The sequence below is a fragment of the Artemia franciscana genome, chromosome 1 (assembly GCF_032884065.1).
Source record: "Artemia franciscana chromosome 1, ASM3288406v1, whole genome shotgun sequence".
Classification (NCBI taxonomy): Eukaryota; Metazoa; Arthropoda; class Branchiopoda; order Anostraca; family Artemiidae; genus Artemia; species Artemia franciscana.
In genome coordinates, this window is record NC_088863.1 from 1,028,985 (window position 1) to 1,043,852 (window position 14,868).

General features: G+C 34.6%; 1 protein-coding gene across 3 annotated transcripts in view; it reads left to right on the forward strand.

Annotated features, from left to right (window-relative positions):
• LOC136043825 (cell adhesion molecule Dscam2-like) overlaps positions 1 to 14,868 on the forward strand; it is a 285,713-nt gene that overhangs the window by 151,928 nt on the left and 118,917 nt on the right. For all 3 annotated transcript variants that reach the window (XM_065728754.1, XM_065728764.1, XM_065728771.1), the window contains exon 13: positions 13,564 to 13,746. In XM_065728754.1, the coding sequence (XP_065584826.1) occupies positions 13,564 to 13,746 (183 nt within the window). The remainder of the gene's footprint in view (positions 1 to 13,563; positions 13,747 to 14,868) is intronic.

The following is a 14,868-nucleotide window of genomic DNA, read 5'->3' on the forward strand; positions in this document are numbered from 1 at the left end:
CGGGTGCGTGTTTATTTATTTGTTGTCTTTTTTTCCAGGGGTGATCGCATCGACCCAATTGTCCTAGAATGTTGCGAGAGGGCTCATTTTAATGGAAATGAAAAGTTCTAGTGTCCTTATTAAGTGACCAAAAAAATTGGAGGGCACCTTGGCCCCCTCCCACGCCCATTAGTTTTCCAACGTTACCGGGTCAGAATTCTGAGATAGCCATTTTATTCAGCATAGTCTAAAAACCTTATAACTATGTCTTTAGGGACGACTTACTCCCCCACAGTCCCCGTGGGAGCGGCTACAAATTACAAACTTTGACCAGTGCTTGTATATAGTAATGGTTGTTGGGAAGTGTACAGTCGTTTTCAGGGGGATTTCTTGAGAAGAGGGAGATATGTTGGGGGAACTTTTCCATGGAGGAATTTGTCATGGGGGAAGAAAATTTCCACAAAGGGAGCGCAGGATTTTCTAGCATTATCTGAAAATAAAACAATGAAAAAATAAGTATGAAGAAGTTTTTTCAACTGAAAGTAACGAGCAGCATATGAGGGGTTCACCTCCTCCTAATACCTTGCTATTTACTCTGAAGTATTTTTATTAATTTCAACTATTTATTCTACGGCCTTTGTGATCCAGCGGTCATTCTTAAGGAATTGGGACAAAATTTAAGCTTTAGTGTAAAGAGCGAGGTACTGACGAGGTGGCAAACCCCCTCATATACGTAATAAAAACATACAGATACAGAAGATCGTTGCGTAAGCTAATTCGTAAGTTACTTATATCTTTTACTAATGAAAACGTTCGTAAAAAATTAAAAGTTCTAGTTGCTTTTTAAGTAACCAAAAAATTTAGGGGATAACTAAGCCTCCTCCCCCGCTCCCTTTTTTCTCAAAATCATTCAATCAAAACTATGAGAAAACCATTCAGCCAAAAAAATAAATATACAAACTTCGTTTTAATTATTCATCTGCGGAGAGTCAAAATCAAAGCATGCATTAATTCAAAAACGTCCAGAAATTAAATAAGAAAAACAAGCTTTTTTTTAAATTGAAAGTAAGGAACGACATTAAAACTTAAAACGAACAGAAACTACTTTGTATATGAAAGGGGCTGCTCCCTCCTCAACGCCTCGCTCTTTACGCTAAAGTTTTTCACTGTTTTAAAAAGTAGAGTTGAGTGAAAGTGTCAAACTTTAGTGTAAAGAGCGGGACGTTGAAGAGGGAGCAGCCCCTTTCATATACGAAGTAATTTCTGTTTATTTTAATGATTTAATGTCACTCCTTACTTTCAGTTAAAAAAAAACTTGTTTTTTTTTATTTAATCCCTCTAAGGCGCTGTTACATGGGCTCTGGCCTGATTAAAAATGATTGATACGTTACCTATGGCATTTTCCAATACAAAGAAATACCACTCTATAATTGCTTTTTATTTGAATTTTTGCACATTTGTAGTAATTATATTGATTTTAAAAATAGATGTAAAATCTTAAGCCAAAAATTGATATCAAGAGGTTTTTCTGCAAATAAATTAACTTGACAATTTAAAAAATTTAGTTTTCATTATAACGAACTTTTAAATAAATATCAAAAGAATTATCTGGAAATACTTAAAGAAATTTTCAACTAATTTTGGAGGTTCGACAAATGATGATACAGCGCCATTTATTTTCAATTGTGTTTCTAATAGAGCGGATTAAAAAAAAAAAAAAATAGCTACATGGTAAATATGAATTCTATAATTGTTTAGTTCATTAATTTTTTTTAATTTTTTTTTTTTAATTTTTTTTTTTTGCTATGTGTTAATACTTGTGATTTGGTAAATTTTATCATATTTAGTTTACCTATTGTTGCTAAAAAGAGGGATATATTAACAGGATAAGCTTGTTTTGGTGTTACTTGGTTGTTTTACATTTGCTGTTTTTTTTTTTCATAGGCATGTATTTTGGGGGTGATACCTGACGCGGGGATGCCATGGATATTCTGTGGTAGCCACGACACTTGGCTGGGTAGAGAACTTAAAGTGGCGAAACCCTATAGGCCAGTGTATTCTCCTGATGAGCCCTTGTATTGGGTTGTTGCCTCTGAACTATTTGTCTTTATTATTTTTTCTATTGTTTGGTAAATGACGACTTATACTTGTTGACGACATGACTGCCTGTCCATGGATTATTCTTTATGGTTGATTGTGTTTGGCTATGCTGTTTGACCTATGTGATTGTATTGATGAGTAGGGTTAAGGCCTCATTCAAGTGCTGGTCTATATTAATCACTAATTTAGGAAAACAGTCTTTCCTTTTCTCCTTCTGTCTCATTTTTTTTTTTTTTATGTGTTTGTGCTGTTGCATTGGCGATTTCTCTTTTCATGATATATATATATATATATATATATATATATATATATATATATATATATATATATATATTATATATGTTGATGAGAAGAAAAAGCCAAAGTTTATTTCAAATAAAAATCGCATTCATTTGGGCTACCACTGTGGTTCATGAACTGCTTCTCAACTCTATGGGCAGACTAGCGATAACATTGTTTGTTTTAATGCTGCTTATTACGTGAGAGGATCTTCCCATGGAGGAATTTATCATTGGGGAAGAGAATTTCCGTTAAGGGAGCACTGGATTTTTATTTGAAAAAACAATGAGGAATTAACTAAGAAAAAACACTTCATTTGGTTGAAGAGCCAAAAAGGAGATCCAAAGACACTCCTTCTGGTATAAGGCTGCTCTCAATAGGCTTTATTCCAAATAGGGCATTTTCCAATGCTCTTTAATTGCTTTTTATTTGAATTGATGCACAATTATTTATTTTAACAACTTTTGGAAGAGTACAAAACCATTGCAGGTACTTCAAACTGGATCAGTGAGAATATTCGAAATTTTTTTGCATTAACCATCAAAACTTCAAAAGTGCACCAGTAACAGAAATGATACGTTTTTCTAAAATATGTTTTTTTTTTCTTAAATTTGCTAGATTTAAAACATATAAGAGAAACTATTTCTTCGATTTGATATTTTTAAATACAAAATCCTAGTAAATCTTTTCATGAAAAATCTCTGTTGATTCTGACCCCTCCTTCGGCTCTTAGACGCTCTAAAACACACTGAATTCCTTTAGTTATTTCCAAAAAGTCTAGATTCATTTCGGAATCAAATACTATGAACTTCTAATCAACATAAATCCAATGATAAAACTAATTGATTTATTCCTAAAATCTCATTTGGAGTTTAAAAAAGGAAACATTAAAGATCGCTCATTGACCAATGAAGGTGGAATACCAAAATGTAGGCCCTTTTGTATTTTTTTTTTTGTGCGTGTGTTTATTTTAGTGCACTTATATTAGGGTAGTATATCACCCCCTTTTTCTGAGCATTCTTTGTTGTCTATTTTTTTTTTTATTAAGTGATTTAATTTTTGTTATTATTATAATTGCGACAAGAAGTTCCATTTTATTTATGATATGTTCTACTACTTATATACCCAGCTTTACAAGCTTTGCTCTCCGTTGGTGGTTAATGTTTTTTTTTATCGTTTAAGCCAATTCATTTAATAAAAAACAAGTTTTTTTCAACTGAAAGTAAGGAGAAAACTTAAAACAAACAGAAATTATTACGTACATGAGTGGCGTTTCCCTTTCCTCAATAACTCGCTTTTGACGCTAAAGTTTTTTAGCACTTTTAGATAAGCTTCTTATTAATCTAATTAAATGACTCTCGTCTTTCAGGAGTCGTTCTAAAGGAACTGTGACAATATTTGAACTTAAGCGCAACGAGCTCGATATTAAGGAGTTGACAACTCCTCCATATTTGTAATAATTTCTATTTGCTTTAAGTTTTAACGTTGCTCCTTCATTTCAGTTGAAAAAAATTAGTTTTATGTAATTTCTTATCATTTTTGAAATAATGCCAAGAAACCCGGCTCCACCTCCACGAAAAATCCCCTAACGTAAAGATCTTCTAGACTGCTCAATCTTAAGGGAAAGTTTATCCCGGACAATTACCCTTAACATCTCCACACGTAAAGTTAAATCGCCAAAGAGAAAGCAAGACAAATAAAAAGAACTTGTTATGGGAATTTTGGCAATTTCACCCACAGCACAATTTCCCCTGAAAAGTTTATCGATAGGAAACTTCACTCCCAGTGGAAAATCACTCAGTAGAAAATTCACCCCCCTCCCCAACCTGAACTGGTGTGCTTGCTTCCCAATAAGAAATACTATATGTTAACAAATAGTAGATTTTATGACTTAAAAACCTTTCCCCAAGTGCTGTGGGGTTCATATTATCTCCAAAGGCATAGTTGTTGGGCTTTCTAGCTATGCTGAACAAAATGGATTTGAAAATTTTGATTGTATGACTTTGGGAATAAAAGAGTAAGGTAGATAACTTAAAAAAAGGTATCATCCCTATTTTGAACTGTTTTACTTTAGAGTAAGGTAGGGGGCTAGTTGTCCACATTGGTCATTTAAAAAGTTTAAAAGAACTTCCAATTTCTATTTGAATAAGCCCTCTCCCGATATTCTAAGACTGTTGATTCAATACGATCTTCCCTGGGAAAAGACTAACAATTAAACCAATTTTAATTTTAACTTTTTATTTTAAGAAGTAAAATTTTATTTTAGTAAACTCTAGCAGGCATGTTTTCCTACAAAAGAGCCTTATTTGAGGAGAAACAACAAAAACACAAATTTGTTTTTGATAATAGGTTCATAGAAATTTGAATACAACTAGGATTTTTTTAGAGGGATGGACCTCAGCCCCCTCCCCTTTTCTACGCCTTTTATCTACGGTAGCCTACTTTGACGCCAACATAAATTTTCAAAAGTAATAAATACATCCAGACACTTACAGAGAAGGGATGAAAGCTCCTTCGGCCCTGTTCCCCTTCTAATATTTTTACAATATGTGCCATATTTTTTATATAATTTTTCAGTTTGAGGGGGTTGGGATGAACTTTTACTCTTCCCCTTCCTCAGAAATTATTTCCTCAATATTATCTCTCAATATTCTTTCAAATTTTCACCTTCATACATTTAGTACTAGTACTAGTATCACAGTAGTAGTGGGAGAAGTAATAACAGTAGTGTATTATTAGTAGTTATTGTAGTAGCAGCAGTAGTAGCAGTAGTAGTAGCATTAGTATTAGCAGTAGTAGTAGTAGTTCCAATAGTAATAGTAATATTAGTAGAAATAGTAAAAGTATTAACGGTAGTAGTGATAGCATGCAAATATTCTATTTTGATTAATTGATCTTCTCCGTTAAGTAGTCTCGGACAGTTCTAACTTAATAACCAAGTCCATACTTAAGATACATGCTTATGACAATCTGCATGCACATAGTTTGACTTGAATCAGTTTAAAGCTTTCTCTCAATATTCTTTCAAATTTTCACATTTAGTACTAGTACTAGTATCACAGTAGTAGTGAGAGAAGTAATAACAATAGTATTGTGGTAGTGGTTATTGTAGTAGCAGTAGTAGTAGTAGTAGTAGTTGTAGTAGTAATATTAGTAGAAATAGTAAAAGTAGTGGTAGCAGCAGCATGCAAATATTCTATTTTGATCAAGTATTCTCGGCCACCATTTCCCCAAACACATCCAATCAAAATTTTGAGATTACCATTTTGTTTGACGTAATTCAAAGGTCTGGGAAAGATGTCTTTGACGATGACGACCCCCCTAAAGCCCTCAGGGCAAGGGATGCCCTGGGGGCATGTAAGGTGTATATAGAAAGGGTTATCGTGTGACCTTTGGAGGGAACTCATTTGATTGGTAATCAGAAGTTCTAGTTCCTTTTTTAAGATTCAGAATGATAGGAGGATGGATAGTCCCTCACACCTCATATTTTTCCGAAGTGCATCGGATGTAAATTTTGAGGTGGCCATTTGTGTCGTAGAAACTTTGAAAATAGCTCATTTGATTGGAAATTGAAAGGGCCAGTGCTCTTTTTAACAGTCAAAAGTAATTTGAGAGCAACTAACCCCCCTTCCACGCCCACCATTTCCTCAAACACATCAATAAAAATTTTGAGATAGCCATTTTTTTCAACGTAGTTGTAAGGACTGGAAATTATGTCTTTGACGATGCCAACCCCCCAGCCCTCAGGGTAAGGTAAGTCATTCCCTAGGGGTATATAAGGTATATATAGAAAAGGTGATCGTATCGACTGAAGAGGGGACTCTTTGAATTTGTAATCAGCAGTTCTAGGGCCCTTTTTAAGATTCAGAGTCAGAGGGTGGATATCCCCCCCCCACAAGCCTTGTATTTTCCTGAAATGCATCTGACAGAAATTTTGAGATGGCTATTTGTTGTCGTACAAATTCCAAAAAGGCTCATTCGATTGGAAATTGAAAAGGCGAGCACTTTTATTAGTCAAAAGTGTTTGGAGGGCAACAAGCACCCACCACGTCTAGCAATTCCCAAAACACATCTAATAAAATTTTGAGATAGCCATTTTGTTCAGTGTAGTTGAAAGGTCTGGAAATTATGTCTTTAAGAACCCCTATGCCTTCCCAAGACCTAAACACAATTTGCGCTTTACTGAAAACAAAATACGTTTGAAATGTTTTACCTTTCTTACTTTCATAAATGAAAAATTATCAAAACCTTAAGGAAAATATGTCAGTATATGTCAATTCAACTGACAATCCACGGTTATTGTTTTTTTGTCAATAAAGCGCAAACTCTGTTCTGGTCTTGAGAAGGCATAGGGGTTATCATCCCTACTCATGTTAATTTTTGCTGGTTTTGAGTTTTACTCGGCTATTTATTGCAATTTTTGTTAGTTTTGAGTTTCATTTATTTATTGGTAGGGATTTTTGGCAGTTTTACGCATGGAAGATTATTTAACTTTATTTTTGCTCATTCTTGGCTTAATAGAGCCTTTTACTTTTTTTGAAAAATTTGTCTTGTCGAAATTTTTTTAAATTAATCACTTTCATAAGCCAATCCCTTGTATTACTGCTGTAGTATTATAGTAGTAGCGGTAGTAGTAGTAGCATCAATAATGTTGCATTAATAGTAGTAGTAATAGTAGTAGTAATAGTAGTAGCAGCAGTAATAATAGTAGCCTAGTAGTAGCGTATTCATATTACCTTTTGGTAAGTTGAACCTCATGATGCCCCAGAAGTTTCATCGTGATGCTGTAACCCGTTTCAGAAATATTGCCGATACACCTTTGTGAGAATCTATATGCACTTAGTAGTATTAGTAGTAGTAGTAGCGTGCAAATATTGCCTTTTTGGTCAATTGATCACCTCGCTTATCATTTCCTGAAAGTTTAAAGTTAATATACTCAGTCATTGCTGAGTCAAGCCTATCTGACAACCCATAGGCCTATGCACGTAAACCAGAGCTTGGCGGGAGGAGGGCTAGTTGGCCTGTGATCACTTTCCGCTCTTAACAGTGGAACTAAGAGTTTCAATTAACAATCAAATGAGCCTCGTCAAAAGTTTATACGACCACCATATTTATAAAAACCTTACATGCCTCTCAAGGAATAACTTACAACCCTTGCCTCCAGGCCTGAAGATTTGTGTCAACACTGGAGGCATTGTTACTTTGGATTGTAGAACTTTGGACTATTTTGAACAAAATGGCTGTCTAAAAATATTGATTGGATGCATTTGGAAAAACAGGGATGGGGGGGGGGTCTAGTTGCTCTCTGAAAACCTTTGAATCTTAAAACCAACCTTCATAAGCCAAGCCTTAGTAGTACTACTGTAGTATCATAGTAGTAGTGGTAGTAATAGTAGCATCAATAGTGTTGTATGTATAGTAGTAGTAACAGTAGTAGCAGCAGTAGTAATAGCAGTAGTAGCGTGTTCTTTTCGCCTTTTGGTAATATGAACATCATGCGCCAGAAGTTTCATCTTGATGCTGTAAGCCTTTCCAAAGATATTGCTGATACGCCCTTGTGAGAATCCATATGTTTCTTGGGAAATGATGGGCATGGGGACTAGTTGCCCTTCATTCATTTTTGACGCCTAATAAGGGCTCTAGAATTTTCTATTTCCAATTGAATGAGCTCCTTTCGAAGTTTTTATGACAACTTTTCCTACACAAAGTGCCGTATAAAAAGAGTTGCCCTTCTTTCCGTGAAGTGCTACTGTGTGGCCTATGATTTCAACGCCCAGGTGGGTAGAAATAGGGATAGATGGTATCTTATTCTAAGTAAATTTGGTTTAAGAATTGAAAACAGTTGTGGCTGCAGACTGCTGCGATTTTCGGATCATAAAATGTCCCATAAATTAGCATGGTATTCTAATGAAGGGAGGACACCTAACACTGTTGATTATGGTAGGGTAAATAGAAGACTGATCGGGTGGATACAAGATACTAAATTGATATCATTTAAACATCATCATCTACTAGTGTCTAGAATTAAGTCAGATCTAAAATTTAGAAACAGTAACTATCTTTTGGGAAGCTATGACGTTGGTAGATGAAAAACTTGGTAGAATGTAAGAAAAACTTTCCAGGAACAGTTAAATGCTAAACTTGAGAGTTTAAAATTTGAGCATGTAGACTATAAGTGGAATAAAACCAAGGAAAATAGTTTGTGAAGTCACTAATGGTGTCTTAGGGAAAAAAGATGGAAACGCGGCTAGAAATGTTAGTAAAAATGTTTTATGTGTCATGGAGAAAAGGGAAGGGCTTGTACAAGAGCGATAGATCGTTCGGAAATAAAAGGAAATTGGAGACAGCATTTAAATGTGAAAAAAAGAGTCGTGAAGTAAAGGCCATAGATAAAATTCCTGAAGATTTGGAAGATGCAGCCGGGTGGCATAATAGTAGAATATTGTACTTGCATCTTATAAATTGAGAGCGAATAGTCAATGTGGACTTGTCCAAGTTAAAGATAGAAATAGGGCCTCAATTAGTGATAAGAAAAGAGTTAAAGAAAGATTGGTACAGTATCTTGAGAATATGCTAAAGTGTGATAGAGTTACAGGAATAAATATACAAAAGAATGAAAAAGTTTATAATACTTTGGATATGAACGAAGATTCAATTTGTGAAGAAGAATTGGTGACAGGACTAAAAGGATTAAAAATAATAAGGCTTCAGGTGCTGATAGTGTTTTAGGAAGGGTAGAGGATGCGTCGATCAAATGCTTTGAGTCATCAAACATCGTTAGCCCTCAGTTTTATAGATTATGAGCAAGTGTTTCGTTATATTGATTGAAGAGCTTTAGTTAAGGTCTTACCCTTGTGTATACCAGACAAATACAAAGAAGTGATTAATGCTATGTACGAGAATAACGCTGCTGCAGTTAATGTAGTAAGTTAGGTTAGTTGCTGGTTTCTCATCAAATCAGGTGTTTAGCAGGATTGCATTCTCTCCCCATAGCTGGGTTGTGTATCCATATAAAATATAGACATTTTTATAATTTTATTCTACGATGCAGACCAAAGGCAATGGGAGAACATTAATAACATAGGGAAGTAAAACTCTCCTGGGCTTAGATTGTGCTGATGATTTAAACATCCTAGATGGAAGTATTAGAAAAATGAATGAGCTTATTAGAGGTTTTGCGAGTTCGGGGAACAAGAATATGTTTGCAAAATTAATGTTAAGAAGTATGGTTCTAAAGTCCTGGGTGCTCTGGAAAACAGAGGAAGATTTGCTATATCTTTTCCAGAGAAATTACCTATGGGCTGTTTTGCGTACCCAACTGATTGACCGTGTCTCAAACAGGAAGCTTTACGAAAAGTATGGTTCAATCTGGCTTTATAAAGCTATAATGAGAGAAAGGTTGAGATGGCTAGGGCATGTTCTGCTGATAAACGATGACAGATTGCCAAATATTGTCCTTGTTGGTCAATCGTCTGAACCAAACGAAAAGTAGGGTCTCTCCCATTGGGATGGGAGGGTATTGTGAGGAAATATTTAGAAGAAACGGTAACTTCCTTTGAGGGTGTAAAGAGGGAGGCTTTACATAGATTGGGATGTAGGAGGAGCGTGCAAAGCTGTAATGGCTTCAGGTGACTTGGTGCTGCAGTGAGTTCTTAATAATAGTGGTAGTGGGGCTCTAAGACACCTTACAAAGATGTTTAAAGGCTCATTTGAAAAGAAATTACTATATTTAATGCTCTTTGTAATTAACAAAATATAATACGATTTGCAGGAAAACGCTGCATTTTCCTATGCAAGAATATATGACGCTTGAATTACATCATATATGATAAACAGCCAGATATGATTTCATACTAAAACACAAGAGAATAAAATTAGGTTGAATATCAATTGCATTATCATGATCTCGTCAATTGTCATAAAATCATATATTTATATCAAAGGATGCATAAAGTTACGCCTTCTGTATTAAATATTAAAAACCAATGAAAACACTTCTAAACATAATGGTGACAAAGGCTTCTGAAAGAGTTTTACTTAGGCTAATACAGAAAGATCCAAAGGTATCTGATGGAAGTATTGGTAAAGAATAGTTACTGATAAAGAAACTGGTGAAGAAACAGAACCACTCCAAAAATAAAGTAGGAAACTTGGAAGCTTGAAGCTATTAAAGAGTCAAATAGGCTACTGTTATAGATTCATCATTTGGCGAAAGTTACCCAAAAGGGAACCGAAAAAATTCCTTGATGGAGGTATGCATTCCCCCGCTCCCTAAAACTTACCCTAAAGGGAATTCAAAACACACTTGGTGGAGGTATGCGTTCCTCCGCTCCCTAAAAGCTACCCAAAAGGGAATTGAAAACTCACTTGATGCAGGTATGCATTCCCACACTTCCTCCACTCCCTAAAAGCTACCCAAAAGGTAACTGAAATCACACTTGATTGAGGATGCATTCATCCACTTGAGGAATGCACTTTATGCATTCAAACGAAGGGAAGTCTACAGGTAAAATAAGTGCACTTTAATCCAAGTAAGTCAACTGTCAAATAAGCAAAAAGACAAAGATATATCAAGAGAAAGTACCAATGGAGACTTGGAAAACTCAAGCAAACAAACGAGGAGGCTGCCGGGCAATAAAGATAATGCAAAATCATCTTCTCAAAGGGTTCAAATTTTGCTAATCTAAAAAGATCCTAAGGTATTGGATGGAAGTAGTGTAAAGAATCATCAAATGACAGAGCTTTTCTGAATTCAAAAATTATGAAATTTGAAGCTATGAAACACTCAAATGTTGTTAGGGTTTTTCATCACCTGGTGACAAGATATCCATAAAGGGGCTGGAAATATGCTGGATGAAGGTATGTTTATTACATTCAAATGAGGGAAAATATAGAGAGAAAAAAGTGTACCTCGAGTAAAGGTCTTATCTACACTAATGGAACAAGGCTTTACGCTAACGTTTTTAATTGTTTTAAAAAGTAGAACTGTGGCAAAGAGTTAAACTTTAGCGTAAAGAGCGAGGGATTGCGGAGGGGAAAACCCATTTCATACACGGAGTAATTTCTGTTCGTTTTAAGTTTTAATTTCGCTTCTTACTTTCAGTTAAAAAAACTAGTTTTTTTTATTTAATTTCTGAACGTTTTTGAATTAATGCATGCTTGATTTTGGCTCTCCGCATATAAATTATTAAAATGAAATTTGCATATTCATTCTTTTTTTTGGCTAAATGGCTTTCGCTTAGTTTTGATCAGACTATTTTGAGAAATAAGGGGTGAGGAAGGAGGCCTAGTTGCCCTCCAATTTTTCGGCTACTTAAAAAGGCAACTAGAACTTTTAATTTTTAACGAACGCTTTTATTAGTAAAAAATATACGTAACTTAAGAATTAGCTTACGTAACAAACTTTTATATTCTTATATTTTTATTATGTATATGAGGGGGTTTGTCCCCTCGTTAATACCTCGCTCTTTACGCTAAATCTTAAGTTTTGTCCCAATTCTTTAAGAAAAACCCCTGAATCAGAAATGCCGTAGAATAAATGGTTGAAATTACTAAAAATACTTTAGCATAAAGAGCGAAGTATTTATCTCCTCGTAAATACCTCGCTCTTTATGTTAAATGTTTTTAGAACCCCTCATATGTGAATAATCTCTGTTCGTTTTAAGTTTTAATGGTACTCCTTACTTCCAATTGGAAGAACTTTTTCATGTTTATTTTTTCATTGTTTTTTTTTATAGTAATGCTAGAAAATCCCGCGCCCTTTTCATTAAATTTCTCTTCTCCCAAGACATATTCCTCCAAGGAAAGATCCTCCCACATATCCCCCCCCTCAACCCCATCCCCAAACCAAAAAATCCCCCTGAAAACGTCTGTACACTTCCCAATAAACATTACTGTATGTAAACACTGGTCAAAGTTTGTAACTTGCAGCCCCTCCCCCAAGAACTGTGGGGGAGTAAGTCATCCCCAAAGACATAGTTATCATGGTATTCGACTATGCGTAACAAAATGGCTATCTCAAAATTTTGATCCGCTGACTTTGGGAAAAATGAGCGTGGAAGGGGGCCTAGGTGCCCTCCAATTTTTTTGGTCACTTAAAAAGGGCACTAGAACTTTTCATTTCCGTTAGAATGAGCGCTCTTGCAACATTCTAGGACAAATTGGTCTATACGATGACCCCTGGGAAAAAAAAACAAACAAAAAACAAATAAACACGCACCCGTGATCTGTCTTCTGGCAAAAAATACGAAATTCCACATTTTTGTAGATAGGAGCTTGAAATTTTTGCTATAGGGTTTTCTGATACGCTGAATGCGATGGTGTGATTTTCGTTAAGATTCTATGACTTTTAAGGGGTGTTTCCCCCTATTTTCCAAAATAACGCAAATTTTCTCAGGCTCATAACTTTTGATGACAAAGACTAAATTTGATAAAACTTATATATTTAGAATCAGCATGAAAATCCGATTCTTTTGATGTATTTTTTAGCATCAAAATTCCGTTTTTTAGAGTTTCGTTTACTATTGAGCCGGGTCGCTCCTTACTACAGTTCGTTACCACGAACTGTTTGATCAAGAACAAAACACAACTGCAAGTAATATATCTTACAAGTTGGGTCTGGGAAATAATCAAGAACAAAACACAACTGCTGTTGAACGGCAAGTAGGCTAAAATCCTTGACTAAGTAATTTCTAAGACCACACTGGCCTTTAGTAAATTAATAAAGAGAAAATATGGAAATAAACAACAAATTGTTTTGTGACGGGTAAATTGTTTTGTGACAGCCAAGTAAATGAAATGACAAATTCTGAATTTTTTGGCTTTCCATTTCTGGCAAACCCCTGAAAGCTTATGAAACTTTTTTTCTTTATATATTATTTTATGATGTATTGTTTATTGCAAATTTTTATTTAGTGTTTCACAATTGATTGTATGGTTAATTTGAGTGTAATAAAGCTATTTTATTGCAAGCTTTGCGTGAAAACGATATAATTTAGTGCTTTAAATCAAAACTCATAATTTTTTAATTCAACATTGTTTACAACCTTAAACACAACCCCAATCTCATGTGTTGAACAGGGGAGTGTTTTTCAAGCTACAACGGAAATAATCATGGATTGATTAATCATGGATGTTTTTCATGTCAGATTTTTGATCTAACCTAAAATCCTGTTCGTTTAGAGAGTACATAAAACTATCTTGCAGATAAAGCTGATGGCACAAGGAAGCCTTTGCCAAAGTACAACACTGCTGTGGGGCCCTTCCAAATGCACAACGGAACGCTTCACATAAGTTCAGCGCAAAAATATGATAATGGAACGTACATCTGTGCGGCAAAAAACATATTAAATATACCCATAGAAAAAACCATTTATTTATCATTTGCAAGTAAGTAAACGTATCTTTCCTTTATTTTGTGATTCTTGTGATAAAACCGTTTGCTATAAAATAGTTTTTGTTAAAATCTTTTCTTAGATGATATACATATTAAAAAAGATTCAGAGAAAGAAATATTCACATAGATTTTAACCACTAAAGCCACTTCTTTACTATGATTTTATCTGTCGTCGTTCTATCTTTATCCGTCGTAGGAATCTACGACAGATAAAGTAGTGTTATACTGTTGAAATATATGTTTCAACGTAACATATACGAAGTAATTTCTGTTCGTTTTAACTTTTAATGTCGCTCCTTACTTTCAGTTAACAAATTTGTTTTTTTTATTTAATTTCTGAACGTTTTTGAATTAATGCATGTTTGATTTTGGCTCTCCGCAAATAAATAATTAAAACAAAATTTGCATATTAATTTTTTTTTTACTAAATGGCTTTCTCTTAGTTTTGATCAGACGATTTTGAGCAAAAAGGTGGGGGAGGAGGCCTAGTTGCCCTCCAATTTTTCGGTTACTTAAAAAGGTAACTAGAGTTTTAATTTTTAACGAACGTTTTCATTAGTAAAAAATATACGTGACTTAAAAATTAACTTACGTCACGAACTTGTATATTCGTATATTTTTATTACGTATACGAGGGTGTTTTCCCCCTCGTTAATACCTCGCTCTTTATATTAAAGCTTTAATTTTGTCCCAATTATTTAAGATTGAGCCCTAAATTACAAAGACTGTAGAATAAATAGTTGAAATTACTAAAAATACTTTAGCGTAAAGAGCGAGGTATTTAGGAAGAGATTAACCCCCCATATGCGTAATAATCTCTGTTCATTTTAAGTTTTAATGCTGGTCCTTACTTTCAGTGGAAAAAACTTTTTCATGCTTAATTTGTCATTGTTTCTTTAAAAATAGCGCTAGAAAATCCTGTGCTCCCTTCATGGAATTTCCCTTCTCCCATAACAAATTCCTCCAAGGGAAGATCCTCCTACGTAACCCCTAGGTGCCCTCCAATTTTTTTGGTCACTTAAAAAGGGAACTTTTAATTTTCGTAAGAATGAGCCATCCAACGGCATTCCGTGGCAAATCTAGGAAATGTGTTTAGAGATCTTTGAAACCTTATA